The sequence below is a fragment of the Rousettus aegyptiacus genome, unplaced genomic scaffold (genome assembly GCF_014176215.1).
Source record: "Rousettus aegyptiacus isolate mRouAeg1 unplaced genomic scaffold, mRouAeg1.p scaffold_m13_p_5, whole genome shotgun sequence".
NCBI classification, from domain to species: Eukaryota; Metazoa; Chordata; class Mammalia; order Chiroptera; family Pteropodidae; genus Rousettus; species Rousettus aegyptiacus.
The window spans coordinates 68,310,551-68,326,134 of NW_023416308.1; the positions used below are offsets into that span (position 1 = coordinate 68,310,551).

The following is a 15,584-nucleotide window of genomic DNA, read 5'->3' on the forward strand; positions in this document are numbered from 1 at the left end:
ACTCTATAGCTGTTCTGCTCTTGTTTCAGTTCTTTGAACAGGTCAAGCATTTTGTTCTTTTTAGGGCTTGACACATCACGTTCCTCTACCTGGAACTCTCTTAACTGCAATGCTGCTTCACATCATCCTCCCTTTCACCTCTACTCCAGTTCTTTCTTCGCTTTCACTGATCATTTTTGGCCATTTTTTCTTCTTCTCCATCTTTTCTGTCTCTTTCTATCTTCCAAGGAAAGTTTAATGTTAGCAATAAAGCACTATGACTTGATCATTACTTTAATACACCCCCATGACTTTTATTACACTCACATGGCTATCAGTGAGTGCTTCTTCATCTCTGAAATCTTGAACCCTGAAATACCATAATGTCCACAGCCTACTGCTTCCCCCTCTTCCACTCCCTGTCTTCTGTAAATCTATACTTTGATTTTGTTATGGTCTCAGTCTTTCTATCCACGTCTGTTCTTCCACCCTACAATCATCCTCATTTCTCCTCTTTCTTTTCTATTTTTTCTGATTTATATTACTCATTCTGTTGAAAGTCACCTACCAAACCAACAGTTACAAATTTCCAAATGCAGATTTCCTAATGGCTTCCCTACTCAGCAGCTTCCAGAAAAATACAATTTGATATAGCAAACTGTGGACATTTTAAATGCAGCTCCTAAAAGTTGTGCTTAAGTGAAAACAGGCATCTCTTATTTCTAGATTGAGAACAGTTTCCAGTTGTGAGTTGTTTTTTGTTTTGTTTCTAATAATAGAAACATAATACTGCAGCAATGCTTTGGACACAGATCTTTGTAGACATCTCTGATTATTTCTTTAGGATAAATTTCTAGAAATGAATTCCTACATTAATCAGTATTTTAAATTAGTAACGTGGCATCTAAAAATCAAAGAAATTCTTTGTCAATAAACATTCTGTAAATGCATATGATTATAATATCACTTTATTTTATTTTTCTCTTCTTATTTGTAACCCCGTTTGAGGGTGATTTTTCTTTTGGAGAGTAAGTTTTTAATGAAAGAGCAACTTTTATGAGGATGTTGTATTTATATTTGCAACCATCAATTAAATGTCAAAGTGTCTTTCTTTTTTGCTAATTCTTTTTCTGAGAGGGATGGAGTGTAGTGCATAAAAGGGAAGTACAATTTGGCTGGGAAGTGGACTTGTGTTCCTGGGTGAGAGTCAGCAAATGTGGAGGACTGTGAACTAGGAGAAAGAATGGCCCATGCCAGCCACATTCATCAGTCATGGAATCTGCCCAGCTGCAAGGGAGTAGCAGCCCACCCAGAACTCTGTATGGGCCTGGCCTCACCAGCATGGCACCTCACATTTCCCATCAGCTGGGTCAAGTATCAACATTTGGTTAATTAGTCACAATTTTCAGGATCTAAGGGTGTCAGCCAGGGGTCTGCCTGTTCACATGGAGAGATTGTTGCCCAGCGGAGAGAGGTTCAGGGGTCTGCCCCTGCAGCTGGCTGGCTGTAAGATGATTGTCAGGGAACTGGAGTGATTCAGCCGTGGGGAACAGCAGGCAGTAATTTCACTGTTGCTTTTTATCTGTCCCTCTCTCCATTGAACGCTGCTGGCTGGTAGCAAAGACCTAAAAAGGAAGACTGAAAGATAACAATAAGGGATTTGGGAAAGCGCTTTAAATAATTTTCTTAGCTGAATTCAGATGAACATCCTCTAAAGAACCATGGGGAGTGGCCTGGCCCAGCTGGCAGGCTGGTTTTAATTGAAACACAATGCTTTTTGGAATCCATGGGACCAGAAACACAGCCTCAGTTACAGTCTATCTCTACCTACCTCTTTTCATTGTGGACTCTTTGATCCATTTATTCTTTCTTCAGAGTATATTTGATAGTGAGGGGATGTATATTAGTAAATACCAGAGTCACCATATTTTCCAACAATTCTAAAAACAATGGTTAAATGTTGCTACATTGTCATCAAGACCATTATTTTAAAGACTGATCGATTCATAGAATGACTTTAAAATACAACAGTAATCCGCTTCCCCCTGTAAAGATTCCTAAAGCATTCTTTTTTTTTCCTTTTTTTCTGTCGAGAAAAGCAGTTTCCTACCAATCTAAACAGAGAATCAGAAGAATCCTTTAAAGTTATCCAGTTTAACTTCTCAGTAGACACTGGATCCCTCATGTCCAGTGACTAGCCAGATGCCCATTGAAGGAAGAATCCCCCCTGCCTTCCAAAATAGCTCGGTTTGGACAGCCCCGTCTCATCATTCATTCTTCACCTAAGCCACAATTTGAATACCTGGGCTTTCCATTTTTATTCTTATAGCCATTAGAGAACAAAATAGCTTTTTCTTCAATATTATATTTCTTAACACATTGTAAACTTTTATTATATTCTTTCTGACTCTTCCCTTTAGGTCTTGAATATTTTCCATAAGTTGATTTGTCTGTTCATTCATTCATCAAATATTTGTTGAACAATACTATGAGCCAAACCAGGCACCAAGGGTTAAAAAAAAAAAAAAAGATGAACACGGTTTCTGCCTTCTGCAAGCTCAGTTTGAAGGAAAGATAGACTCATAAACATGTAACTTATAGAAATCTACAAAAGCTCAAAGAAGAGTGATTTACCCCGAGAAGAGGAGTTGGGTGATCATTTAATATTTCTTACAACAGATGCCATCTGAGCCTTATTTCAGAAAGTGGGAATAAATGGGCCAGCCAAGGGGAAGATGGGAAGTTTCTGGTGGAGAAAACAGCATGAGTAAAAGCCAAGAGAAAAGTTATAGTATGGACTATGCAGGAAAGAGCCAGCAGTTCAGTTCAGTGTCCTTGGGGGTAAAAGTATAAAACTGGAGATAAAGGTAACAGGTTAAGAGTTAGATCATGAATATCTTTGTCAAGTGACAAAGTTTTGAGTGCTCTCTCCAAAAATATTAATATTGTTAGGAGAAAGCATTTGTGTATCTCCCACTCTCTGCTTGCCTCCTTCCCTGCCCCCATTAGTTAAGAAATTTTTATCCCTGAGGTGCCAACTCTAGTAATACCAATATACTCCAATTGATTTACTTGAAGTTAGACCCAAATTGCATTGAAGAGACTCATCTTCCCATCTTTTCCTTGTAAAATCTCTAGATCCTAGAGAAACTGCCTCATAAGTTACCTAAATGTTGTCTTGGTGATTATCTATATGACAATGTAGTTGAGATTACAATGAAAACTACCAGGTACCAGGCCATCACTGCCTTTTCTGTTCTCTCTTGAATTCTGAGAAGGCAGAAATCAGCCCTGTAGCTTTCATTTTTAATACAGTCAAATAGGAAAAACTCATCCAATACTGGTACAGTCATCTAGTGTCAATAGATAAAACCAAAAATGAATTTATTTAAACTCCACTCTGAAAAACCTCATGATAAAGATTCATCTCATTTAATTCTCTCCTTGCTTTCTTCATTCCAGCCCTATGGTCTGTTTTTTTGTTTGTTTGTTTTTTGTTTTTTGGACCTGACATACCTTTTCTCACCTAAGAAATTTTACATATATTTTTCTCTCTGCCTGGAACAATTTCTCCCCCTTTCCAACTCTCACCCTGACCCCCTTAAAGATAACTGCTATTCACCTTCTGGAAAAGCCCCTATGTTTGGTTCTCCTGTTAGCTACTCTTGCACTCTGTACTTCTTCATATGCTTCATAAATTGACATATCACTGTTATAACTCCAGGGCTTATTCTAGAGCCTGGCACAGAGCTGGTGTTTAATAAATATTAAAACCATGATTACATGACTGCTACTAGGTGATATCTCTGTTCAATGAACATTAGAATTTTTCAAAGAACAAACAATATTTGAGAGATGTTAGAAGTAAAAGGTATGGGATTTTAGTTGTCATAGTTCAATTGTTAATTTAAACCTTTCACCATTGATTTATTAATTTAAACCTTTCACCATAATTGTACAATTGCGAAAACACCCCTCTAGAATTTAGAGTTTTATTAATCCAATGAAAATTGCTAAATAAAATTGTTTGACATTTGAAGTGGTATATAACAGTCAAGTTATAGCTCACCTTATCCTGGCTTTGAACTTTTTTGACTAACCAAATACTTTAATTAATCTTGTGCATTAACTACTAAGTTCTTAGTCATCATCTCTTTTTACCCAAGAGCAGAACTTAATCAAGTGATCATCAATTTACTAAGCTATATTCATCATAAGAGTATATAGAGAAATTAAATATCCAGTGACAGGGGACCGTTCAAATAAATGATGATATATGACCTTGATTAAGTATTATTTAGTCATTTAAAATGTGTAATTATAAAAACTACCTAGCTGTATGGAAACAAAATATAATGCAGACACTTGAAAAAAAAAATCAGAACATAATATGGAAAAATGATGTAGCTGTGGAAATGGAGATTAAGATAATATATAAATAAGAAATATGTTAAATAAGGTGAAGTTTGTGAATGGAGGAGACTTTTAGTTGTCTTACATGCAAATTTCAAAAGGCTATATGTACCTTAGATGTCAATTACTATAATCTGCAAGAGTAATTGTGAAAGCTTTATTAGAATATAAACCATTCAAATTTACATGCTGCAGCAGTAACGCATTCCTTTTCTATATCTCCTGCAAATTAAAATCTATTTATTACTGAAAAGTATCTCACATTTATTATGACTCTAGAAGGGATCCTGACTTCTGAAGTCAAAAGTTCTTTGTTACATAGGAATACATTTAAGTGATGAATAGACAATATTAGATCAATACTGAAAATAAAATGAAAACACCTAAATGTTACTGCTCTGCCAAAATAAATATTTTTTGTTACTATTTCTTTCTGTTCTTTTTGATGTGTTTTTTTTTAATTGACACTAATGACTTTTTTGTATTTTTTAATTAGTAAGTAAGCTTTTATTTCCTACTTTATAATTATCATGTTAATTGCTGTATGAAGGAAGCATTTCTTAAAAGCGAAATTATAAGACCCTTTGAATAAGCAAAAATTTAAGGTCCCTTGAATTCCTCCTTGCAGGCAGCACAGGAACAAACTCCCTGACCTTCCTTTGTCTGCTGATAGAGCACTTTATAGCTTTGCATACAAGGCTGTTATCACCTGATTTCTATTTGAGTAGTAAGATGATAATGCAGAATGCAAAGAGAACTAGGTTTAGGTGACAGCCACATCATTTAATGTCTACTTATTGTTTCTACAGGGGAATTCTGGCCTGGGATTCAGTATTGCTGGAGGGACAGATAATCCCCATATTGGAGATGACCCTGGGATATTTATTACGAAGATTATACCAGGAGGTGCTGCAGCAGAGGATGGCAGACTCAGGTAAAGATCTGAAATGTTAGAATTATTTGGAAAGCAAATTTTCCACATCAATGAAACACGTTTGTAACTTTGAAGAATAATAATTCTACATCTGCACTTGAAAGAGAAGGCTGTCAAAGCAAGCTGTTTGCAATGACTTTGCTGATCTCTTATTATTTATTGAGTTTCAAATAGTATTTAATTTGTGTTTGTTGGTGGCTACCACATTCAACAACAGGCCAGGCACTGTGAGGAGGGAATGCAGATATATCTTTTGTTCCATCGAGCCTTCTTCAGTCTAATTGTAAAGAAGAATCTCATGAGTTGATGAGCAAATAATAAACCGTATAGAAAAATAATATATTTTAAGTAATATTAGCAAATGATGCAATGTTATAGACACTGTTTGTATTTACAAATTCAGCAACATTTATAAGGGCTTAAAGTAGAAGTTTAAACAACACCTAAAATATAATTCCATAGGAAGATTCCATTCTAGATCTTAAAAAATAAGGTTTTGCTAATCCTGCAAATATGAATGAGAACTGAGAGGGAGAAAGAGCAAGTGTCTTAATAAGAGGGAAACAAACTTACTTGGACGAAGGCCTCAGGGCTGCATTAACCAGGCGAACAGGGTGGAACCATAAACTTCTCAGGGGAGAGAAGTTGCTTCTCGAGTCAGAGCCCCTTTAAAGAACTAAAGATTTGAGGGTGGATGGGGAGTGTGAATCACCCCATGGGGCAATTTGCAAATTATATAAAATTCTATCAGAGATCAAAACACTGTCTAAAAGACATTGTGCATTGGAACAATTAGTAGAGACTTCCCTGGGGAGAAAAACATGTATAAAAAAATAATATATTTTAAGTAATATTAGCAAATTTTAGTGCCTCTACTAGATTGTAAATCCTCAGACCAAGCAGTTATATATAGAATTGTATCAATAAATTCTTTCTGAATTAATGAATGAGGTTTTGAATGAATGAGTGAATGAATAAAATAAGATGCAGGAGAGGGTAAATTAATGAGTAGAGGGAAGGAGGGTATTGTATCCTGCAGGTAACAATAACTTTAGCTTGTATGGAGCCACCCTGAGGAGTAGGAGCCAGGTAGCCAAAACGTAAGCTTCGTAGGCTTTCCTTACTCTGTTTTTTATCAATCATAAATAAGGTAATTTACTGTTTTTCTTATAAAGTGGCCAAGGACTGTTTTGTTCTCTACCCAATTGTTCTGGTGCAGTGATTACTTTTGACAGCTGCATCATTGCAGCTTGTGGAGGAGAATCACAATTTTTTTTTCAGGTTCATCTGTATCTCCTAACAAGAAAAGAAGTGAGTGACACTCCCTCAGGGAACACATGCTTTTTGACAATAGAACTTTCAAGCTGAATTGACGAAATTAGTTTCTGAGTGAGGAAATATACATACTACAGAATGAATGATTTGAAACAGATGCTGTGTAATTCTATGAGCCATTGTGAGGACTAGGTTTGTTCATGCTGGATATAGGAGAGGCTTCGTTTCTAAAAGTGTAAAATAGAGTTGTTAGAGGATAATTCGGATATTGGTGGGCCACCATCATTATATCCTACTACTTTCTACCTCGAAGTTGTCTTACTTCGACTCTAGCCAAATTCTGACTCTATGCTTGAGGTAGAACAGACTTTATATTATGTGCTTGCCCTACAATTAGAATGAAAAGCAGAATCTCTGAAAGTGCCACCACCCTTTGCCTGCAAGTACAGGTGGCAATAGTAAGCCTGCAAAGGTCAAAGGAAGTTCTGCTGTGTTGGAAGCATCATTCAATAGTTGTAAAAAGAGCAAACATAATGATAGCTTATATGTACTGAGCTTTTTGTATGTGTGAGGCATTGATAGATGATAAATTGATAGCTAGATGATAGATAGATGGATGATAGATGACAGATTAGATAGAGAGATATATTGAAGACAGATGAGAGAGAGAGAGAGAGAGAGAGAGAGAGAGAGAGAGAGAGAGAATAGATAGGTATAGAGATGTAAAAAAATATATAGATAAACACAGACACACAAGCTTCTATATACTGATTAACAGGACGTACTATTATTATAGCCATAAGGATATTCATTCAGATTTAAAGACTAAGAAGATGCCCAGCTAGCTTTGAATACATTCAAAAACTAATCCTGAATGTCACTTATGTACTCTCTAAACTCTTATTAAATAGTAGAACCCCTTACATCTCTGCCTAAAAACTCCCACAGGTAAAGATTTCATAATGTTAATGGGAAACTCTAAACATTTTGAAATTTATTATTTTCTCCAAAGCCACAGTTTTCCTTATTCTGACCATTACCTACTGGTCTTTGTTTTGGCTTCCCGTCATGGCCTATGACTATGTGTATGTATATTGCCTCCTAAGGTTGTGCAATGAACAAATCATTTGGGACTCTGCTTTATCTAGGCTCCAAATGTCTTGACCCAAGTATTTAACATTCTAAGGTAGTGTTAAGAGGCAGTACCACCCATGTCCACCTAAGGAGTCTTTTCTCAGTGTGACAGGAACTTTTTGCAGTTAAACCAACAAGCTGTGAGGAGTAATTTATATCTTACCATTGGTTCTTACAGACAGAGTAACACATTACAATCAGCTCTGGAAATAAATAATTTCTAAGGTCTGTATACTAACATAATTGGTCTTTAAAAAGTTAAACTCTTTTAGTCACTATTCTCTCATCTGTAAAGTTATCAGAATAGTACTACTTCACTCACTTGTTCTGAGGATTCAATGAGATGACCCAAGTCCCTGTCTGGCAGATAGTAGGTACTCAATAAATGTTAGCAATGTTTTTCCCTTTTCCTTACCTGCCCTACCTCTCAGTCATCTTTCCTCTTCTCTTGCCTCTGTTTTTCTTTTTCTCTATGCTCTTATTCCCTTCTACTTTTTTCAGTCTCCTTTTATCCTCTATATCTTTCCCTAAGTTTCCCATTCATATCTTTTTGCATCCCTTTTTCTCTTGGTCATAACATGGGATTAAAGCTCATTTAAAAATAGGTATGGCACTAAGAAGGATTCTATATTTCTATCCTCACATTTATAATTCAGTCAACTGAATCTGCTGTGTTTTATTCACTTAAAAAACAAGCTGACAAATTAAACATAGTTTTTTTTATTTTACTTGACAAGTTCTTTGGGTTTTCCTCTGAGTTAGAGACCTTAAAAATTTAAAATGTATCCTTTCCATGATAAATTATATTTTTGACAATTAAATAATGCTAAAATTTTCAGAATAAGCTAAAGTCCAGAAAAGGGTCTGCTCCAAGGAGAGTAGTATTCTGGTCTCTACATTAGTGGAAATATAATAATCGGATAAATAATAATAATAGCCAAAACTAATATAGTACTTCAAAGTGCCAAGTACTTTTCTGGCATTAATTCATTTAAAGTACATAACAACTTGATGAGATTTATACTTTTATTACCCTCACTTATAAGGTAAGAAAATTGAGGAACTGGACGATTAAATAACTTAAACAAGATGGTACTGCTAGTAAATGTTGGAGCAAGTATTTGAACCCAGGCAGTCTGGCTCCACTGTTTATATCTTTAAGTTTGAAGTTATACTGCAGAGAGAGATGGGGTGAAAGCTGACTTTCTCCCTAGTTAGGTCTGGCTCCAAACTGAGCTCAGGTTTCAGTGGTTGCTCCAGAATATTGATATAAGAAAAAGAGCATACTATCTGGAGTCAGAACACCTATGTTTCAAGTTCCACTTTCTAGCTATGTGACCTTGAGCCTCTTTGTAAACATTCTGTGCTCTAATTCTCTTAATAGTAAATTGGATATGGGAGCATATATCTCAGGAAGCTGCGATAAGGATTAAATAAAATAATAATGAATATAAAGTAGTTGTATAAAATTCATAGGCCCTCAATACAAGTCAGCCTGCAAAGCCAGCCATTTAACTGAATGTTGAACTTGAGGTCCAAGTCTATGACAGCCACGAAGGAATACCTATGGAGTACAGAATATAAGATGATCCCCAGTGACCCATATCCCTATATAATCCCTTCCTCTTAAGTGTGAACAGGACTTAGGGCTATGATGCCATATCACTCCTATGATAATATTACTATATATGGCAAAATAGATTTCACAAATGTAATTGAGGTCCCTGATCAGTTGACTATCTTGGCCTGAACTAATCCAGTGAATATTCTAAAGGCACAAAAAGATTGTCTTGCTGGCCTGGACTAAGCCAACTTCTATACTGTGAGAAGACCTATGGAAAGGGCCACATGGCAAGGAAATGAGGACAACCTGTAGATGCTAAGACAAAGCACAAGTCTCCTGTGCACAGCTAGCATGATAGGAGACGTCAGTTATACACCTGAATTCTTTCAATAGTCGCATATGCTTGGAAAAGGAGCCCAAGCTTCCGAAAGAAATGTGGTCCAGGTGACACCTTGATTGCAGCCTTGAGGGACCCAGAATAGAGGACTCCACTCAGTTGGGCTTGGATTCCCAACTCGATGAAACTCTGGGATAACAAATATATGTTGCTTCAAACTCAAATTTATAGTAATTTGTCACACAGCAATAAAAAAACTAATATGGCACTATGGAATTCTGGACCCTGAAATTTATTTATGGGTGGGCTGTAGACTGGCTTGTCCATTGAGGCCTCTGCCAGCACTACCAAACTCTAAATTTCAGAAAAACTGATCAGGCCTCATGGCTAGTCTCAGCCCTTCATCCACCTTGAAGCAAGAGTCAAAAAGCAGTCAGAAAAAAAAAAAAAAAAGGCAGAAAAAGCAGTCAAAAGTAGGGAAGAAACCAGTCCCCCAAAGGGAGGGACAGCAGAGACAGGGACCACCTGAGATGTGTTACTACATCTGATAGCTGGAGTGAGGGAGAGAGCCTGAAGCTTTAGGGAAAATGAAAGATGAGAGCTAAGAGGCCAGGCAAGAGAGTATATGATAGTTTAGGTGAATTTGTTTGGACAGAAATCTTTTTCCCATGCAACCTTTTTTTAAGTATAACTCTTTGTGTACATCTGTTTACGGATATAATAATTGTCTTTTTGGAATATGTATAAAATTTCAGAAGAGTAGACAAAAACTACACAAAACACAACATATTGATTGTTATACTTGAGCCGATTACTATTAATATTTTTGTACATTTATTTCTGCTACTTCTTTTTTTGCTTTTAAAAAAATTATTTATTTAAATTAGTTTAAGGTATACAGGACATTGGTTAGACATCTATACAGTTCATAAAATGGTTCCCCCAATTGCTCCTTCCCTCCTCCGGCCCTCTACCTAGGCTTCATATTAATGCTAACTGTATTCCCTCTGCCATGCTCTGCATTCCCATGACCAACTGTTAACTACTAATTTGTACTTCTTTAAACTTTCACCCCATTCTCTCAGTCCCCCAACCCCTCTCCCTTCTGTGAACAAATTTTCCACTGTATTTGTGAGTCTGTTTTTGATTAGTTCTTTTTGTTCCTTAGATTCTGCATATAAGTGGAATTATATGGTATTTACCTTTGTCTGACTCTTTTTACTCAGCATAATAACCTCTAGGTCCATCCATGTCATTGCAAATGGTAGGATTTCATATTTTTAGTGGCTGAGTAATATCCCATTATATATATGAATCATAATTTGCTACTTTTTCTTTTGTTTAGATTATGCTCTATATAATATTTAATATTTGTTAATTTTCACATAATATTATTTCATGAACCTTTTCATATATCATTAAAAAATCCTTTACAAATATTTTAATTCCTGGTTAATAATATATTTACTATTCATGTTGTTGGGAGTTTAAGTTATTTTCAGTTTTTTAGCATTTTAAATAACTGAATCTTTTGGAAGACACTATTGACCCTGTTTTTTATAATTTCTCTCAGAATATATTTCTAGTAGTAGAATTTCTGGACTAAGAAGTATGAACATTTTAAAGATTTTGATACATAGCACTCAATTTTTTTCCAGAAAGATTGTACCAAATTCTACATACACCGACAATGTTGGAGTGGGCCTATATTATGACATGTTGTAAGCATTGGATGTGCTTAGGCATATATAGCTTGGGACTGTTTACCAAGGCAAACAATGGTATATTTCTTTGCTATGCCTTTATTTTATTAAGAGTAAGATTGAATTTTTAAAAAATGTAACTAGCCATTTGTATTTTTCCTTTTAGAAGTAGTTATTAAAATTTGATAGCATAACCTGTCTTTAAAGTAAGAACATTTTGGAATAAAAATTAGGTTTTCTTCCAGGGAAAAGTAGATATAATTCCATGCTTTAAAAAATTATTTTTATTTCTACTTTTATATCTGAACCATAAAAATGCCCCCTGTGTGGTTTCAAGTCCCTGAATTGCTGAGGACCAATAATGATCTGTCATCCTGGAGGAGAACTATCACATGATAGCCTCTGCTTGGTGATGCGGCAATGACATTTTACACAACAGTGCATTTATTAAACCCATCCACAGCACAAAAGCAGCATGTAGTAGCAGGCAGAAAAGATGGCTGCTTGCCAATTTCCTGACAAGTGACACAATTTAATTTCTTAGCCCTCAGCACAATCATTGCTATTCCCAGATGGGGGAAAAAAAAAAAACAAGTCTACTGCTTCATATGTTCCTTCTGTGTTTGTTTACAGATAAGGTTGGGGGTTTTTTTCTTATAAAAGTCAAGGTAACATACATGTTGATTTCAAACAAGAATAGTATTTATCAGACTGAAATTTGACTATACCGATCAAAATTGAAAGGTCAAAGACTAATATTTAAAGAACGCATCTCCTGTGTATAAACTACTAAATTGTCCTTTTGGCTGTTATTTGGCAGTTCACTCTTTTGTTTTGCATTAACTCACTAGTGATTTTAAATAAGAACATGAGAAAAAAAGAGAGTAAGAAAGGGGAGGAAAAGGGACAAAGGGAAGGAAAAGAAAGACGACAACAAATCATATGTAATCATTAGGAACTGAAGACATCATATCGCTTGGAAATGGAGAAGACAAACAAATATTTTCTGAAAATATGCAAAGCACCAAGCAGAGGGAAGGGAGTATCTTCTAAGCATCACAGTCTGAAACTTATGCCCAAGCCCCACTTTCAGATTGTTTAAGGAAATAAAAGATTTCAAGTTAGTGAAACAGTGTAAGAGATTGCTAAGTTCTTGGAATACCTCTCCACATTGAACTTTCATGAGTTTGGATGATTGCAAACAGAAACCTCATGAGTCACCAAGTCTAAGACGTCAATTTCCACTGTACCCAAGTGATTTTTGCACCAAATGACTATGATTATTCTAAATTTTTCATTCAAAGATAGAGACTCTCAAAGTCTTCAAAGCCAAGTGAACTTTTCTTTCATTATTGTTTTGAGGCTTAAATAGCACATAAGCCCAAATGTTGACATGAACAAGACCTTCATGAGAAGGGAGACTTCATTATCCAATGCAAATTACACCCTCCTTAGAAGGAAGTATGATTGGGATCTTAGTGGATTCATTTTTATGGAGTGAAAGAGAAGAGCCCCCTGCCCTTTAATTTCCTCTATCAATATTATCAGCCCTAAATGTGTTGATATCCTGCTTAGACAAAACAAAAACAAAAACAAAAGTTGCTTAACAAGTGATTTTATGGTAACTGGTAATGATAAGTTCTGAACAATTTTGAGCTACACAGAAAAAATTCTAAACAAGAAGAATAATTTCAGCTATGTATCTGGTGGAACACTAGGCACCCACATATAGTCTTTCATAGCTGGAAAGACATTTCCTGCTGTTTCCTATTTTGATCAAATGTTATGTAATCTAAAAAGAGAAATCGCACTATGGGTTAAATGAAATAGCTTTATGGCAAACATGCTACACTCCCATCTTTTATAAACAAATTGTGCTAAAACTTCTGGATATGTACATGCAAAATAATTAAGTTGGGACCTTACCTCATATCACACACACACACAGAAAATAACTCAATGTGGATCATAGACCTAAATGTAAGGGCTAAAACTATTAAACTCTTAAAAGAAAACATAGGCATGACCTCAGTTTGGCATTGGTTTCTCTATATGACACCCAAAGCACAAGAACGAAAGAAAACACTGGGCTTCATTAAAATTAAAAATTTTTGTGCTTCAAAATACTCCATTAAGAAAGTTAAAAAAAAATAAAAACACAGAATAGAAGAAAATATTTGCAGTAATATCTCTGATAAGGGACTTGTATCCAGAATATACAACTTCTACACCTCAGTAATAAAAATGAAAATAACATAATTTTAAAAATCAGCAAAGGATTTCGTTTTAGTTTTCTATTGCTGCTATAACATATTACTACAAACTTAGCGACTAAAAATTTTAAAAATTTATTATCTTATAACTCTGGAGTTCAGGAATCCAAAACAAGATGCACTGGAATAAATTGAAGATCTTGACAAGGTGGCTCCAGAGGATCTATGGGAGATGCTTTTTCTTGCCTTTTCTTAGATTCTTGAAGCCACCTGAATTCCTTGGCTCATAACTCTTTTCCTCCTTCTTCAAAGAGCATCACTCCAACCTTTGCTTCTGCCATCGTATATTTTCTCTGATAATAACTCTACTGCCTCCTTCTTACAAGGGCTCCTGTGATTACATTTGACTCACACAGATGATTCAGGATAATTTCCCCATCTAACAGTTGTAATTAACCACATTTCTTTGTAAAGTCTCTTTGACTTACAATGTAACATATTCTCAGGTCAGAGATTAGGAATTGGTCTTCTGTGGGCAGCTATTATTCAGCCAACCACAGATTTGAATAGATATTTCTTTAACGAAGATATGCAAATCGCCAATGAGCACATAAAAAGATGTTCAACATCATTATTCATTAGGGAACTGCATATCAAAACTGCAATGAGATACAACTTCACACCCAGTCTGATGGATATAATCAAAAAGATAGGTAGCAACACATGTTACCAGGATGTGGAGAATCACAACCCCCATGCACCATTGATGAGAAGATAAAATGGTGCAGCCACTTTGGAAAAGTCTGGAAAACATTTTGGAAAACAGTTTCTCAAAATTTAAGAGTTACCACATGAATGACAATTCTACTAATAAGTCTATATTCAAAGAAAATTGAAAACATTTGTCCACATGAAAGAACATGTACCTGAATATTCATAGCAACATTACTTATAATAGCCATAAAGAAGAAACAACCTAAATGTTCATTAACAGATGAATGGATAAACAAATTGTGACACATGCATACAATGGAATATTATTCCGACATGAAAAAGAATGAAGTGCTGATGTATGCTACATCATAGATGAACCTTAAAAACAGTATTCTAAGTGAAAAAGTCAGATACAAAAGTTCACAGATTGTACAATTGTGTTTCTACAAAATGTCCAGAATAGAGAAATCTGTGTACATAGAAAGTACATTAGTGGTTGCGGGGGATTGACAATGAGGATAGGATCTCTTTGAGGCATGATAAAAATGTTCTGAGATAAGTTAGTGCTAAAAGTTGCACAACTCTCTGAATATACTAAAAGTCACTTAATTGTACACTTTAAAAAAAAGAGTGAATTTTAAAGTATGTGGATTATATCTCAATCTGTTATAAAGAATGTCCAGTCATTCTTTTCTGGCATAAAATATTCATTCTTATTTACAAATTTGAGGATATTTTTCTTCCAGTTTCAGAAAGCTCACAAATCCTTCATATTGCTGTCAAGTTATAGATAGAATTCATCTGAAGTTCTGTTCTTTAGGCAATTTCTTTAATCTGTTCATCAAGTAGAGACTACCTTTGTTTCGGACTCCATGGCTGTGTGGTCTAAATAATCTTTAAAGTAGGCAAATATCACACAATGTTCCCATTTCAAAGATACACTAGCAGATATTTGACCTATGTCTCAGCTAATAAAATATCAGTAATTTATAAAAATGATTTTTTGAGAAAAGTTTATATTTTCAAAATTCAAACAAATCTCTGAAGTGCATTAAACTTAGGAGCATTAATTCAGACTGTGTTTTTTAAGGTCCAATTATCCAAATATACTTAAGGAAGAAAACATATGTTGATTCCTGGCAAAGGAAAAATAGAATTGTTAAGACAACCTTAAGGTTGTCTGCATAAGGATGTAGATATTCTAATTTAATCCTAGCCACCGCTTTGTTTATAAGGACAAATTTCTGCCATTACTTTGAGGTGTTGACTCAAACTTCCAGGTCAGATTGAAAGTTGACAAGATACACTGCTCTAGTGA

At 35.2% G+C, this 15,584-nt stretch overlaps 1 protein-coding gene across 27 annotated transcripts in view; it reads left to right on the top strand.

The window, feature by feature from the left end:
* DLG2 (discs large MAGUK scaffold protein 2) overlaps positions 1–15,584 on the top strand; it is a 1,668,408-nt gene that overhangs the window by 1,174,830 nt on the left and 477,994 nt on the right. For all 27 annotated transcript variants that reach the window (XM_036221811.1, XM_036221806.1, XM_036221807.1 and 24 more), the window contains one exon: positions 5,202–5,326. In XM_036221811.1, the coding sequence (XP_036077704.1) occupies positions 5,202–5,326 (125 nt within the window). The remainder of the gene's footprint in view (positions 1–5,201; positions 5,327–15,584) is intronic.